Source organism: Podarcis cretensis (assembly GCF_951804945.1).
Source record: "Podarcis cretensis genome assembly, chromosome: 8".
NCBI lineage: Eukaryota > Metazoa > Chordata > Lepidosauria > Squamata > Lacertidae > Podarcis > Podarcis cretensis.
This window is the reverse complement of record NC_137177.1, coordinates 12,632,575-12,649,456: the sequence shown is the minus strand read 5'-3', so window position 1 is coordinate 12,649,456 and position 16,882 is coordinate 12,632,575. Positions and strand designations below refer to the sequence as shown.

The 16,882-nt window shown below is 43.8% G+C and overlaps 1 protein-coding gene across 1 annotated transcript; it reads left to right on the top strand.

The window, feature by feature from the left end:
• The first annotated feature begins 534 nt into the window (after nt 1-534).
• Nucleotides 535-16,303, top strand: LOC307221678 (phospholipase A2 inhibitor NAI-like). The gene is made up of 5 exons (XM_079986436.1): nt 535-635; nt 1,983-2,105; nt 5,872-6,024; nt 15,074-15,220; nt 15,945-16,303. Exons 1-5 carry the CDS (start codon nt 584-586, stop codon nt 16,100-16,102), a joined length of 633 nt encoding a protein of 210 aa, XP_079842562.1. The 5' UTR covers nt 535-583; the 3' UTR covers nt 16,103-16,303.
• Nucleotides 16,304-16,882: the final 579 nt, after the last annotated feature.

Genomic DNA, 16,882 nt, shown 5'->3' with positions numbered 1-16,882 from the left:
CTTTGAATTCTGGTGTCACCTGATGGGGCTTCACTTCCTGGGTGGTGAAATTGTGGGTGCCACAGGTGAAAGGGGGGAAATGTCATTGGAGCTCTGGGAAGGGGGGGGGGAGAGATTGATTTACCCCAAATGCAACTGCATTTAATGGGAGTGAGGGGATCCGAGTCACCGTGCATTTTATTACTGTACCACAAGGGAAACTGTGGACAGACATTTGTCCCCCTTTCAAAAAAGTTCATGCCTTGGCTTCCAGAAACCTAATCCAATTTCAGTGCTGTAACCTGATGGGACTCGTTTCCCCACATCCAGGACGCTGGCACAGATTAGGAGGGAGGTGTCCTTGGATTTCTGGGAAGGGGGAAGAGATTTAATTAGTTTTCAAATCTGTGCTTTAAATTATAGTATAGCATGATTAGACTTCTAAAAATTTGGGACACTGTCCTGAACCCGTTGTTCCTGGGTGCTGCCAAAGTGCTTCTTGTAATCTCCTATAAATTCCTCCAACTAAGCCTCTTCATGCATCAGTTCCTTGCTCAGCCCAGTGCTGTTCTCGATTGCCTTCCTGGCTCTTCAGCTCTCTAGAATGATGAAGACACTCCTGATCTCCTGCCTCCTCTTGACCCTTCTGAATCCAGGTGAGCAGAACCACAACTGCTGTGCTGATCATTTTCAGGAAGGAACTAAGTGGGGGGTCAGCCATTAAAACAGGAGAAGAAAGGAACAAGGACTTGTGGTTCCTTTGAAAGGGAGTGGAATAAAGCATATGGTCAAGCTACAAGGGATCCTCAATCATAGATAGTTTCTTCCCAATGTTTATATTTGTTTTTATTTAATCAAATACATACTGAGAGGTGTAGTATCCCCAAGTCCATTGGGGGAGCAATGGGGGCAGTCGCCCACTCTTGGATAAACCAGAATCCTAGGTTTCATCTACAACAAGGAGTATGTTTCTTGAACTTTTTTCCTGTTTGCTTGCCTCATCGTCCACTCAAATTCTGCCCCTTCCTCCTGAAACTTTGTTCTCAATATTAAATCTTTATTTTACCAAATGCATACAGAGGTGTGGCATCCCCAAGTACATTGGGGGAGCAATAGGGGCACTAGTTCACTCTTCAATAAACCAGAATCCTAGCTCAAATTTAAAGCAGTGGTGTCCAAACTTTTTTCAAAGAGAGCCAGATTTGATGAAGAGAAAAGCCGTGGGGGCCGACCAAAGGGCCAACCAAAGTTGTTGAGCATTTTTTAAGACTGAAGTTGTTGAGGTTTTTTCAGGATTTTACCCCAGGAAAATAAACTGCCACAGGGACCGGATTAAACTGACCAGTGGGCCCCTGAAATGGACTTTGGCCATGCCTGATTTAAAGCAAAGAGTAAGTTGCTTACATTTGTAGAAACTTATGATAGGATAGCACATAATCTATAGGCACAATTGTTCTCATATTTCGGAGCAGAATTATCCTGCCCCCCCCCCATGCAATCTTTTAGTTTGCTGGTGTTACACAGGACCCCAATCTCTGAGTGGAGTCAGGTTCCAGGGGTAACAGATGTGCTTACAAGAGTCTGTCATGTTTGCTGGTGCTGTTGTAGTACAACAACTTTGGGAGGGTTAAAGGTTACCCCACACCTTCTCTACTGGTCCTCTCCGTCAGACTGCAGGAGTCATCTTCAACAATCATTCTCTGGTCTATGCAACGCCCACCCCCATTCACAGAGTTTAAGAACTACAGAAGGAATATATACTAGTTTGCAGAAACTAGTAGTCACATAGTGCCTCCAATGTTGCAGAAAAAATATATCAATTGCGAATGGTAAACATGAATTTATCCAGTCCGCTTTTGAAGCTATCAAATTCGGTGGCCTTTGCTACCTCTCGTAAGATGGAGTTTGTAGCAGAAAGTGTTGTGTTCATGTGCCTTGACACAGACCTATTCTTCCTACACAGTTACTAAAGTTTTCTAAACCCATTTTTCCCCTGTCTGCAGTGGCAACTCTGACATGTGAGTCTTGTTTCGGTCAAGGAAAAGATTGCATAAATCCCACCACTGAGGAGTGTGACGAGTCCAGTGACCAGTCCTGCATGTCTTCCCTTGGAGTTGGCAAACTGTGTAAGTGAGAAGAACTTTCAACCTCTTTGATCACCAAAATGTAAACCCCCTGACTCACTTTCTAAGGCCATATCCTAGCCACAAGCCACTGAAAAAGACTTTTCATAAAGAAGTGTTGTAGGTTCTGCATTGCCTGTAGGAGCAGGGAAGAAATTCAAGTCAGTTCATATTTAAAGGTGTGTTTACTCAATTGGCAGAGCAAAACAAAACATCCTTCAGAATCTGCCCTTCTCCCATTTTTGCAATTCAGTTGTCCAACCATGTAATCAATATACAAATGCACATACTAGGGTAAAGTGTGCATATAAGAACCTACAACAAAATGAAGCAACAGTCACCTAATTCATAAGAAGAGCTAAAAATAAAGATAGAAAAGATGGGTATCAGTAACAGCAACAAAACAATCCAAACAATACCCCAGCCCAAGTGTCGGTTCAGCAGCCTCAGCTTTTTTAGTTGGAGTCAGTCTATCAGGTTCCCATCTCCCAGGCCAAGTGAAAAATGACCTGCAAGAGAGAGAGCTAGTCCGCCAGGATTCACAGCCAAGATGTTCAACAAATATCCCCCCTCCCCCCACCCCCACGGGGAAAACCATGACTGCTTAAATCAGTATGACCCTGCAGATAGGGCCTAAGAGTGAAAATAACATTCACACTAAATGTTGATGGGGTGGGGGGGAGAGTTGGAAACTGATATGAAAATGTGGAGAAATGAACTTCAAATAAGAAACCAAGAGAAACTGATACTGACATATTGCCCCTTCCTAATTGCCTGTGGTACATGCTCCCTTTATGAGCTCCAGCATCGACTCTTATTGGTCAACTTACAGGGAGGATTTACTTTAAATCAGTAAAAACAGTCAGTAAAACTTGATTTAAAACTTTTTTTTACATAAAAACTCATTCTTGCTGGTATAATCCTTTTGTAGTTGGAGTCAGTCTGTGTGGTTCCCATCTCCCAGGCCAAGTGAAAAATGACCTGCAAGGCAGAGAGCTAGTCCGCTAGGATTCACAGCCAATATGGTCAACAAACATCCCCCCACCCCCATGGGGGAAACCATGACTGCTTAAATCAGTATGACCCTGCAGATAGGGCCTAAGAGTAAAAATAACATTCACACTAAATGTTGATGGTGAGGATGAGGAGTTGGAAACTGATATGAAAATGTGGAGAAATGAATTTAAAATAAGAAACCAAGAGAAACTGACACTGACATATTGCCCCTTCCTAATTGTCTGTGGTACATGCTCCCTTTGTGAACTCCAGCATCGACTCTCATTGGTCCAGTTACAGGGAGGATTTGATTTAAATCACAATTTAAATCACTAGTCAGTAAAACTTGATTTAAAACATTTTTTTACATAAAGACTCATTCTTGCTGGTGTAATCTTAATATTTACAACTAGATGAAGGTTTTATTTTTGGAATAATAAATTTTCAGAGTAGTTTTTAAAGTTATATCAAAAATTACTGATTTGGTTATACTATTAGAAAAACATTGACAAATAATCATGAATTTTTTGTGAGGTTTTATAAATTAACTGTTTATATTTGGACTTCTTTTCTGCTGTATTTTATTGGAAGGAGAAAAAATAAACATTTCATTAATAATAATTTAAATAATTTATTTAACTAAAACAATAACATTATAGCATATGCATCCATGTTTGTTAACTGATGTGATTAAACGATTTTTTAAGAAAAACCTTAGAGGGAGTTATAGCACACATGAAAAGCTTAAAACAAATCCTTATTTCCTGATGAGGATAGTCTTTGGACTATAATATAACTTAAATAGAAAACTGTCTTGGGGGGGGGATCCTCCAAAAGCATTTTTAAAAAAAACATAATTTAAATTTTAAAAATCTGATTTAAATAAAAAAATCTAATTTAAATTTTAAAATCTGATTATTTTGATTTTTTAAATTGATTTTTATCCATTCTGTCAGCCACAAAACTTATTTCATTGATGAATTCCTTCCCATGAAACCTCCTGAAATGGTCCCACTCAATAAGGGGAAGGGTGGTAGAAACCTCTGGACAGCCAAAGGTTCTCCATTCCTGACTCACATTCAACAAATAGATAAAACTGGAGAAATCTCTTTCTGCTCCAAGCAGGGCCTGCTCAACACAATTGGATACCTGAGGCAAACCATGAAATCTTCCCCACCCCGCAGACCCGGAAGAAAGGGTAACTGAAGATTAGGCCTGGGTGATTTATTGATATATCGCCCCAGGACCGGTATGAGGGGCAGACCGTGATGACAGCTTCACTCAGCAGTAAATCGGTGGGGAAAACCCTGTCTATTCTGAGTCCCTCTGCCTCCAGCACCCAGCACGCTGAGGAAAAACAAAACAAGCTGCAGCCTGGAGCTGGAGGCAGAGGGACTCAGGAGGGGTGGCAGTTTCATCAACGATGTGAAATCATCATCGTGGGAGAAAAAAGCTGCATGGAAAAGGCTTATACATCTTGTTCCTCCCTCCCTCCCTCCTTAAACTGCTTGGGTTAAGAGCACACTACTGCCCTCGCCTCAGCCAAGCAATTTTACAAAAACCACAAATGACCACTTGCTCACATGAGCCAGTAGTGGGACGGTGACTCAGTTAAAGTGCTCTCCCTCCCCAGCTGCAAGAGCCTGGGTGGAGTGCAGGCTCCAGACAGAGACAGCCTTGGCTGCCACCTGGCTTCCTTTTTCAGCACAGGAGAAAAGACGGAGCCCACTCTGCCAGTCAAAGGCTGCCAGGCAGTGCAGGCAGCCCTGCAAGGCACAGGTAGGGTGGCTTTGCAGCCTGCGCTTTGTGATTGACCACCCCACAAGGAAAGAGGCAGTGTGCCTGCACGGGCACCAGCGAGGCGGAGGGAGCCTCAGAAAGGAGCTCCGAGGTGGTATTTGCTAAAATGTATAGAACTTAAGATAAGGTATTTTGGAACTGTAAGGAGAAGGAGGGGAATTTCTTTCAAATGTGGTGGACGTGTCCTAAGATTAAAGTCTACTGGGATATGTTATATAAAATACTTTTAGTAAAAAAACCAGAGGCTTTTTTATTAGCGATCATAGGTGAAGAAATTCCCCCCCCAAAAAAATATATATATATATTTATGTATGCTACCATGGCAGAAAGGATATGTTTAGCCCAGAAATGGAAGCAGTAGGAACTTCCAACGTTGGAAGAATGCTAGACAAAGATGATTGAATACGCTGAGCCGGCGAGACTGATGGGGGAAATCTGAAACCCAGCAAGATGAACTGTTTGAAAAGGACAGGTTATGATTTGATACCTGTTACTAAATATTAGAAGTAAGTCTTTTAAGTATGGAGATAAAGTAAATAGGGTGATTTAGAAATGCAAAATAAAACTGATTGCATATGGAAGTCAGGGAGGGGGACAGGAGGAAGTCAGAGCTCAATTTGAGCAAAGATATATGTGATGAAGAAATTTTATTTGGTTGTTATAAAGGAAAAAGAAATTTTAATAAACATTATATTAAAAAGAAAAAGGAAGGAGCTCCAAGGTCCCTGTCACGAACAACAGGGACACGGGGTGGCTCAAATGGAGGAAAGGAACTGACGAGGAGGTGACAAATCTTGCCTCCAAGTATCACACCACAGCTTCAAAGGCAGCAGCATTGGGCAATGCTTTTCTTGATGGTCAGATCTCCTGCCCCTGTGGATCAGCAAACATAAGGTGATCATCAACCTTTTCCTCATAGGTGGCCCAGCCCTATTTCCAGGTCTAGTTATTTCCTTTTCCAATTCTTTTATAGCACTTTTGGGGTCAGCAATGGTTCTCAAGTCCTGCATCAATACAGAGTTGTGTGATGTAGGCTATGGCAGTGCCTCCATAACCTCATCACTGTACATCCAGAGCAAGGCCTCCTGCTGCAAGACAGATATGTGCAACAGCGGACCTCCTGAAAGTAAGTATCATCATCAGGAAAGATGATCTCACAAAACTTAAGTAATGAGAGAGATCAAAGAAAGACAAACAAGTTTTGGGCAGTATCCTAATGTCAGGGACTGGCTAGATAAGGAGGAGTGGTGGCAGCCAGTCGCTCCAGGAGGTGCCTGAGGGTGACACTAGGAAAGATGATTTCAAACCTAATTCAGACTGGTGGGACAGGGAGGAGCTACTGACAGAGGGAACTAGAAGGGAAGCATTGGAGCCATAGTATGGGGGTGGCGGGAAATAATACAACAAAACCCAAAATCCCAATAAGATTACTAGAACAACATGCAGCATTCATTAGCAAAAATTACAAGGGAGCGTCACAGTTTTACCTTAGTCCTAGAAATACCCCTCCCATAATGTTACTCACTGTTCCTCTCCTGTAGCAGCTTCTGGTATTTACATCCTATGCTTTCCTCCAAAACACTTGAGCTCCCACTCACCATTTTAGCCTCAAAATTCCAGTGAAGTAGGTTACGCTGAGAGATGGTTCCGGCCCCAGGCCACTCAGCAAGTGTCATGGCTACAGTGGAATTTGAACCCTGGTCTCCTAGATTCTAGTTCAACCCTCTAACCACTACACCTCACTGGCTCATTGGTTTCCCAGAGTTCTAGCCCCCAAACCTAGACCAACCCACTTTCTTTGATGCATTTGCATTTGTAGAGATATTTTTAGTGGGACAGGCCCATGTCCTTCTTGTGTGAGAGGGAACTGATTTCTTTTAGGTTTCCATTCAGGGAATTAATATCTTCAGGTAAAAGCAAATGCTAATGAAGATCTATTAGATGCAATGGGCTCCTGTGCCACTTAATTACTAAGCTATAGAGGAACAGTATCTACACAAAGGGGAGAACAAGCAGGTGGCGCAAAAATGAGCATTCACACTTTACACTGCTGGTGCCCTTTGCGGGATCGTGCGTGGTGCTACAGTTCCCAGGGAGCTTACTGGCAAACAGGGGCTGGCTTGCCTCTCAGTGTTAATTTCTGGAGGTTCACACCCAGTCTCAGTAATCAAGTTTCTTGCTGGGAGGTGGAGCCAGCCCCATTTATAAATAGGGGCTGGAGCTGACAATAGCCAGGCATTTGGCTCCGGAGATTCACCCTCCCTACCCTCCCTTTGTTTAATAGAACAAAACCCAAAATATCAATAAGAAGATTACTTGAGCAACATGCAGCATCTATTAGCAAAAATTACAAGGGAGTGTCACAGTTTTACCTTAGTCTTAGAAACACCCCTCTCATAATGCTACTCACAGTTCCTCTCCTGCAGCAGCTTCTGGTATTTACATCCTATGCTCTCCTCCAAAAAGCTTGAGCTCCCGCTCACCATTTTAGCCTCAAAACATCCTGTGAAATAGGTTAGGCTGAGAGATGGTTCCTGGTCCCAAGCCACTCAGCAAGTGTCATGGCTACATTGAAATTTGAACCCTGGTCTCCTAGATTCTAGTCCAACTCTCTAACCACTTCACATCACTGGCTCATTGGAGTTCTAGCCCCGAAAACCTAGAGTGACCCATTTTCTTTGATGCATTTGCATTTGTAGAGATATTTTTAGTGGGACAGACTGGTAAGGCAGTATGATTCTTCTTCTTCTTTGGCGATCACTCGTAGCCAAGTAAGATTGTCTTTCATAAACACAGTTTTAACAATGAGTCCGTAAGTGACTGTGGAGGCCAATTCTGGAACCACACGTCCTTCCACAGTGGGGACATTGGTTTCTGGGCAGGAGTTGATCACAGTGTGGATATCCAAGCATGACTTCCTCTTAGCACGTTTCTCCCTTACATCCTGAGTTCGAGTGTCTTCAAAGCCCATGACACCTTTGGTAAAAGCTGTTCTCCATTTGAAGTGCTCTCAGGCCAGTGTTTCCCAGTTGTTGGTGTTTATACTTCATTTTAAAAGATTTGCCTTGAGAAAGTCTTTAAACCTCTTTTGTTGACCACCAGCATTACGCTTTCCATTTTTAAGTTCAGAATAGAGTAGTTACTTTGGAAGACGATCATCAGGCATCTGCACAACATGACCAGTCCAACGAAGATGATGTTGAAGAATCATTGCTTCAACACTGGTAATATTTGCTTCTTCCAGTACAATGATATTAGTTCGCCTATCTTCCCAAGTGATGTGTAAAAATTTTCAGAGACACCGTTGATGAAATCTTTCGAGGAGTTGGAGATGGTGTTTATAAGTGGTGCATGTTTCACAAGCATACAGTAAGGTTGGTAGTACAATAGCTTTGTAAACAAGTATTTTGGTTTCCCTGTGAATGTCCCAGTCCTCAAACACACTGCACTTCAATCGACAGAAAGCTGCACTCGCAGAGCTCAGGGATGCTGGATTTCGGCATAATTGCTGGCCCTTATGGAAAGATAACTGTCTAGGTAGGAGAAGTGGTTGACATTTTCCAATGTTACACCATTGAGTTGGATTTGTGGAGCTGCAGAGGGGTTATTTTGTACTTGTTGGTGCAGTACTTTGTTTTTTTGGATGTTGAGCGACAGGCCAAACTTTTCGTAAGCTTCTGGGAAGATATTTAGGATGGTTTGGAGATCATCCTGTGAATGTGCACACACTACGTTGTCATTAGCATACTGAAGCTCTATGATGGAAGTTACTGTAACCTTACTCTTTGCTTTCAGCCTGCTCAGATTGAAGAACTTTCCATCTGTTAAATATATTATTTCTACTCCGGTGGGGGGTTTCCCTTCGACAATGATAACTGTCAGATCATTTGTAGGATCATGGCAATGAAAACAATGAATAGAGTTGGGGCGATAACACAACCCTGTTTAACACCTGATCCCACTGTGAATGGTTCACTTTGAGAGCCATTGTTATCTGCGATTGTTGCTGTCATATTATCATGGAGGAGTAGGATGATGCTTAAAAATTTATCTGGGCAGCCAATTCTCAGAAGGACAGTCCACAGGGCATTACAATTTACAGTGTCGAAAGCCTTAGGTCAAAAATGACATTTACGGGGTTTGGTTTTGATCTCTGTATTTTTCTTGAAGCTGTTGAGCGGTGAAAATCATGTCCACTGTCCCCCTAAAAGGCCGAAACCCATTTTGGGATTCAGGAACGATCACCTTGGATATTGTTAAGAGATGGTTTCCTAAGATCCTTGCAAAAATTTTGCCACCTGCAGCTAATAGAGAGATGCCTCGATAGTTTCCACAATCAGTTCTGTCACCTTTTAAAAAAAATTGATAATTTTGGCAACCATAAAGTCTGCTGGGATCTCTTCTCTCTCCCAGATTTTTTTGATGAGCTTGTGAAATTGTTGTGTAAGTTCAATTTCACCCCCTTTGAAGACTTTGGCAGGTATCCACTCAGGTCTGCTGGGGTTGTTTGTTTTTCATATGGTTAATAGCTGTACACAACTCTCCCAGATTTGGAGATACTGCAAGCTCATCTCTAGCTTGTTTTTGCAGAATTTGTGAGAGGACCTCAGCAGCTACGGGGGAATTGCACAGTGCAATAGCTTCTTTATCTTTTAGAAGTGTGATCCCGTCTGCTGAGCGTAGGGGGAATATGCCATGATTTATTGGCCCATAGATGGTCTTTGTGACTTTGTTCACAGGCTGCAATAATGGATGTTTTTAGCTTGGTCCAGTTTTCCTCGATGTTATCAGGGAATTCTGAAAGCAGATGGCCCTTAAGAGTCATTTGGAAGCAATCCCACTTAACGGGATCTTGAAGGCCTTGGGTGTTCATTTTGCGCCTTGTTTTCCTTCCTTGAAGCCTACGTTAAGGTATAATATTGATAGCCATTGTGGAGCGTATTAGTCAGTGATCTGTCCAGCAGTCGTCGGCACTCGTCATAGCTCTGGTAAGGAGCAGATCACTGTGATCTTTAGCACAGACAATAACATAGTCTAAGACAGCAGCAGACAACCTAAGGACCAAGGGCCGGCTGTGGCCCAATCACCTTCTCAATCCGGCCCGTGGACAGTCCAGAAATCAGCGTGTTTTTACATGAGTAGAATGTGTCCTTTTATTTAAAATGCATCTCTGGGTTATTTGTATGGCCTGCCTGGTGTTTTGACATAAGCAGAATGTATGCCTTTATTTAAAATGCATCTCTGACTTATTTGTGGGGCATAGGAATTCGGTCATATTTTTTTTCAAAATTTAGTCTGGCTCACCAAATGGTCTGAGGGATGGTGGACCAGCCCATGGCTGAAAAAGGTTGCTGACCGGACTTCCGGGTTGGCGCCATAGCCGAATGGCGGATTCCCTCCGAGCTCCGGAGGGAATCTGCTTGACAGGGGTCGGGTCCCGCCGTGGGGACCCTCAAAAACCACGGGCGCGGAAGCCCGTGGACCTGGTGACTCGGTGGGCTCCGTTTGCGCCCCCCCGACCCGCGAAGTGGGTTCAGGGACATTACAAGAATGGAAATTGGCCGGAAGATATTAGCTGACTTGGATGAGGTTGCCTTTCTCGTGAGAAAATTGGTAGAGCAAAGCTATGTTTTGTCTACAGTCCAGGCAGCTGAACAACAAAAGAAACTTGAGAAATTTGAGGAAGTGGAGAAAGAGATATTTGTTGAAAACGAGCAGCAGGAAGGAGGGGCTGAAATGGTGCAGGAGGCAAAGGAGAGCTGGAGGCCTGTCAACATGGATATAAAAGAAAAAAAGGCTTGGATGATGAAAATTTGTTTTGAATTGAAGAAGGAGGATTGGAAAGATCTCCCTCTGTGGAGATCTGAAGATTTTGGGACATTTGGACCTAAAAGGATTAAGAAACAAGCTTTCAATTCCACCTTTAAATACGGAGGCCCGGCTGGAAGGAACATGGACATTTTTGGGACAGAGCCCTTCCGAGATTTGGTGGTTAATGCAAAGGACTATCAAAAAAACCGGCAGATAGGAGCTGAGAGGGAATTAAGAGCCTCTGATGTGAGGAATCCAGGCTGATACAAGATGGACTAATGGACAATGGTTCAGGGATTGAAACCGGGAAGGGGAGGGAGGGGTTTGGGAATCCGAAGGGTGTACAAATATATTTTGATTCTTTTTACTGTTTTTTTTTTCTTTTGCTTTCTTATAGGGGAATTTGTGTAAGGGAAATTGGGTCGACCTTAGCAAAAGTCTTTAAGCATAAGGATTAATGTATATAAGTCAAAACTTGATATATAAATTGAATTAAGTATAATAATAAACTAGGGTTAAAAATTAGGGATAAGAACTTGTTGAATAAATATTTGGACATGGAATACAAGAAGGGGAGGCGAGGGGAAGTCGCGGAAGAAAGTTATTGAAAATTAGGATTCTAAATGTTGAATGTTTTTTTCTTTTTTCTTTGCTTTTTTCTATTTCTTTTTTGCCTTTTTCTTTTTCTTTTTTATCTTTTGGTTTTTGTGTATTTTCTGAAATTATAATAAACATCATTTAAAAAGAAAAAAGAAAAAGGTTGCTGACCCCTGGTCTAAGAGGTGCCAGTGGTTTGACCGAGGATGCCTCCAGGGAGTTTTAAATTTATTTTTCTGTCAAAAGAGTGTGTTGGTAGTAACAAGGTTGTGCGCTGCACATATCGTCAAAAGTAAGATTCAGTTCTGGTTGCTGTTGCCAATTCCTTCTTTCCCAATAGTCCCAGGCCACCGATTGAAATCTCACCCAACTCCTGCATTAAAATCACCCAGGAGGATGAGTTTATCTTCCTTAGGCATCTCTGACAGAACGGTATCCAGCTGAGAGTAAAAATTTTCTTTAATGTCTTCATCGGCATCCAGTGTTGGTGCATAAGCACTTATAAGAGTAGCCTGTTGGTTTTTGGTGTGCTTTATTTGAAGGGTTGAGAGTCACTCATTAATGCCGGTAGGGACTTCTGACAGGAGCTTCACAAGATCATTTTTGATAGCGAAGCCTACTCCATGTATCCAAAGTTCTTCTTCAGATAGAACTTTCCAGAAGAAAGTGTAGTCTCCTTTTTCTTCCTTCAGTTGTCCCTCGCCTGCTCTTTGAGTCTCTTGAAGCGCTGCAATAGTGATGTTAAAACATTGCAGCTCTCTTGCAATGATGGCAGTTCTGCATTCAGAGCGCTCACTATCTGTGTTATCTGACAAAGTCTGTATATTCCATGTTCCAAAATTCAATTGTGTTTTACAACCGCTAGGTGGTGACCCCACTGGGCGAGGTCATCCATTCAGGAGAAAAGGGAGGCAGACTATGTTTAGGGCACCTTTTCTAGCCCCTGCCCCTTTCCAGGGTGAGCAGAGTGGATCCTAAAAAGGACTGCTCAGTCATGGATACAGCATCCGAGCTGCTCAACTGCCTCATTCCTTGGGTCAGAGTGACTGAATATGTATCTACCGCCCATGTGCTGGTTCATGACTAGGGGCTTCCAGATTTCATGATCCTGCCCCTGTTACCATTTGCCGATCGCCAGGGAGCTTTTGGGGTTTGAGTTTGGGATGGGTTTTTGGAAGACACCAGTATGTGAATTTGTTTTATGTGTGTAGATCAGTGCATGCTGACCAAGGCACAATCTTCGCATCCGCATCAATATGCAGATAATACCCAGCTCTACCTCTCTTTCAAATCAGAACCAGTGAAGGCGGTGAAGGTCTTGTGTGAGTGCCTGAAGGTGGTTGGAGAATGGATGGTGGCTAATGGATTGAGGTTGAATCCTGACAAGACAGAAGTACTGTTCTTGGGGGACAGGGGGCAGGTATGGAGGACTCCCTGGTCCTGAATCAGGTAACTGTGCCCCTGAAAGACCAGGTGTGCAGCCTGGGAGTCATTTTGGATTCACAGCTGTCCATGGATGTGCAGGTCAATTCTGTATCCAGGGCAGCTGTCTACCAACTCCACCTGGTACGCAGGCTGAGACCCTACCTGCCCGCGGACTGTCTCGCCAGAGTGGTGCATGCTCTAGTTATCTCCCACTTGGACTACAGCATTGGACTTCTGCAATGCGCTCTATGTGGGGCTACCTTTGAAGGTGATCCGGAAACTGCAATTAATCCAGAATGTGGCAGCTAGACTGGTGACTTGGAGTGGCCGCCGAGACCACATAACAACAGTCTTGAAAGACCTACATTGGTTCCCAGGATGTTTCCGAGCACAATTCAAAGTGTTGGTGTTGACCTTTAAAGCCCTAAACGGCCTCGGCCCAGTATACCTGAAGGAGTGTCTCCACCCCCATCGTTCTGCCCGGACGCTGAGGTCCAGTGCCGAGGGCCTTCTGGCGGTTCCCTCATTGCGAGAAGCAAAGCTACAGGGAACCAGGCAGAGGGCCTTCTCGGTAGTGGCGCCCGCCCTGTGGAACACCCTCCCATCAGATATCAAAGGGATAAACAACTACCTGACATTCAGAAGACATCTTAAGGCAGCCCTGTTCAGGGAAGTTTTTAATGTGTGACATTTTTGTGTATTTTTTGTCTCTGTGGAAGCCGCCCAGAGTGGCTGGGGAAACCCAGCCAGATGGGTGGGGTACAAATAATAAATTATTATTATTATTATTATTATTATTATTATTATTATTATTATTAACAGTAGGGCTCTGTTCCGATGGCATGAGTAGTCACAATGAACCGGTAGATTCCTATCTGCTACAGCCCTTATCTGCCTTCACAGCTGTTGTAACATACCACTTGTTATCATCCACCTGTTCTGCTGTTGAGGACTTTTTGGATCATTCTTTGTCTAGCTCCTTCCCTTTGACCTTACCGCCTTGGGTGACCCTGTTAGGAGTACAGGATTCCTAATGGCTTCGCTCACACGGGTCATAGGAATGTGGAAGCCCACTCACCACAACAAGGTGATGATCCAGCAAGTGAGAAGGCAGTATGATACCTCTGGATTGGCCAGGCCTTCTACAAACATCCGCAACATGGGCTTCTGCCTTCACCAACGAAACAGTGCTTTCTAAGAGGATATCTGCATTATTTAATAACATAACATAGTAAAAGAAAAACTGCACATAGAACAAAACCAAAAACCATGTATCAATAGCAAGATTACTTGAACAACATGCAGCATTCATGAGCAAAAATTACAAGGGAGCTTCACAGTTTTACCTTAGTCCTAGAAACATTCCTTGTGTGATGTTACTCACAGTCCCTCTCCTGCAGCACCTTCTGATATTTACATCCCTACTCTTTTGTCCAAAGAGCTTGAGGTGGCATTTCTGGCTCTCCTGCTCACCATTTTAGCCTCAAATAAGTCAGGCTAAGGGGCAGTGTCTAGCCCCAGGTCACTCAGCAAGTTTCGTGGCTCAAGTACAGATTTGAACTCTGGTCTCCTCCCACCCTTGTTCCTGATGTAGATGTTCACATTCCCTTGTTCCTGATGTAGATCTTCACTCACCCCTCCCTTCTTGTTGGGAGGAGGCACCATTTTGTGGTTCGCCTTAGTATTCTCAACGACCTGGTGTATGTTTTTATTGTAAGCACTATAACAACACTAGGACCAAGAATTCTGGGAGTGGTAGTTTCTTAAGGGTGCTGAGAGTTAATTGGGAAACCCCGATTCCCCTCACAGAGCTATGAATTAACAAACAAACCCCACACAATAGTTCTTATTAGCTGGCATTTTTTCTTAAGTGAAATCATTATTCTACCAAAACTAAGCACATGTTTTCCCAGAAGTGATTTTTAAGGATAAAACTACTAAGAGTTTTCTTTCTCTTTCCCGCTCTTGGAAAGAGGGCCATTTTGTAGTATTTTATCATCGTTTGTGTGCATCTGTGGCTGCCATTTTGTCTCTCAGAATGCCCCCCCAATGCTGCTCAGTGCTAAGCCCAATTGCTTAAAGTGGTATCCCTTTGCTTGAAATGTATGCTGTGAATGTGGCCCCAGTTAGAAATCTCTTGCACCATGCCTTAATGTAGTCCTGGATGAATGGAGCATGGCTGAAGCACTCCACTTGCAGAAGTGGTAGAAGGTGGTACGCATCCATCTTGGAAGGGGAAGCATAATTCCCACCCCTCACATACAGCAAGTTGTGGCTTGCATCTGCAAAAGAAATACATTGACTAATTGAAATGCTGGTGTGGTGTGGTGATTGTTTTCCAGTGCCTGAGAGTGAGACGAGGGAGCTCAATGGGCTGAAGTGCCCGAGTTGCTTCTCCATCTCTTCAGACGAGTGTGAAGGCAATAAGACCGTCAGCTGCAGAAATGAGGAGGATCAATGCTTCTACGCTGGGGGTCGCATACAGTTTGGTGAGTCTTGTATAATGGAGTGCAACTAGGGCCCCATCTTTGAGGAAGTATCATGCTACTTTGAGCAGTCATGGCTTCCCCTAAAAGACGCTAGGATACTTTTTTTATTAAGGGTGCTGAAATTTATTAGGAGACCCACGTTGCCCTCACAGACTGTCTGGGATGGGCAGGAACCCAAGGAGGAGGGATGTGTGTGCAGGGAGGTGGGAGGAGGAGGAGAATACAGGGAATGGCTAGTGATTTCTGCAGTTCTTGCCTGGAACCCTGTGCCAGTTTATTCCATTTTTTCCCCAGCAATACCTTAAAAGCCTATTCACCCTGCACTTTAAATTGGAGGGGGTAGGATGGAGACCCACAGGCCCAGGAGCCAAAGGCAATCCTCCAGGACTCTCTCTCTCTGGCCCTTTGGATCCTCCTTAGCCACACCTCCTCTCCCTAGGCCACACCCCTCACAAGCCCCACTTCATACCCTACCTGTATGCTTTGGCCTGGCTGAAGTCTTGGTTACCTGGATGGAGGACGGGGGGGGGGGGTTGAATGTATGTATAAAATAGCCTGCCGTGTAAAGGTGAATTTTACATATGTTTCCATTGGCCAGTGGACCTCCCGGAAGGTCACCCAGACTGGAAAACAGCTCTTGGTCTGAAAAAAGTTGCCCACCGTTCTGTTTGAGGGGGAGGGTTTTGGATTTCAAAAATATGTGTGTGCTTTTTTTCCCCAACAGGGGGAAGCAGCCTGATTGGTGCTCTCCGAGGCTGTGCAACAGCTAGTATGTGTGACTACGGTCAGGAGATGCTGGTGACTTATCTTAAATCACTGGGATATGAGATCACTCAATTAGAGTGTACTGACGCAATGGACGAGGATGCCAATGAGCTGTAGCTGAGGGAAGGCAAACCTCCACTGCCCAGAAGAACCCACCATTTATGGAAATTGGCGGCCTAATGGTTGAAGCAGGGGAGGTCTCGGCCTGAGGACTCCCAGGCTTTCTTTCCAGAAGTCTAGAAGCTCCTCCTCAAAGACAGGCTGTATTTGACTTTCATGTGCAAATGAAGTCATTGAATCATGTCTAAAATAAATATATATGGCAAATAATGTGTGTTGTATCATTTATCCAAATGCAACATTTGTTGGGGGATATAATAGTGCTTGGGGATGGGAGCTAGATTTCAGGTTTGAAATCCCTGGCCAGCCTTCCATGTCAAATTTTTATTGTGTCCACTTTGGGCTCCCTTGTTGTCAGGGGTAGTGCATCCCGTTTCACCAAAGCAGCCATGCTACATAACCCCCACCAAAGCATCCCTTCCCTAGGTTGTGTGGCAACAGCACAAAGTGGCATAGCAGCAGCAGGATCTGGCTAGATCTTATGAGATTTTGGGGTGAGCTTGCTGGAAAACAGTGCTGATGCCAGTGCCATTTCTCTGCCGCCTATGGGGCAGGTGGGACACCCACTTATTGTCAGAAAGACATAAACTGGACTGTGTACACAACCTTCAAAAAATAAAGAGAAGAAACATTTAGAACGGGCACAAACCTCTCTGGATCCATTGGGACAAGTAGGCAGGGGAATGTTAGTAGAAGAGGAAGCAGATGGAGGAAGAGGCGTCGTAGCATTTTATGTAGTCTTACACAAAATGGAAATGCTAGTCTTCACACAATATA

What these genes read in the sequence shown, in the direction of transcription:
- LOC307221678 (XM_079986436.1), top strand. Translation starts at nt 584, where the DNA reads ATGATGAAGACACTCCTGATCTCCTGCCTCCTCTTGACCCTTCTGAAT. An exon ending in CCTTGGAGTTGGCAAACTGT is followed by an intron (nt 2,106 to 5,871) that starts GTAAGTGAGAAG and finishes ATTCTTTTATAG; the next exon opens with CACTTTTGGGGTCAGCAATG. An exon ending in CAACAGCGGACCTCCTGAAA is followed by an intron (nt 6,025 to 15,073) that starts GTAAGTATCATC and finishes ATTGTTTTCCAG; the next exon opens with TGCCTGAGAGTGAGACGAGG.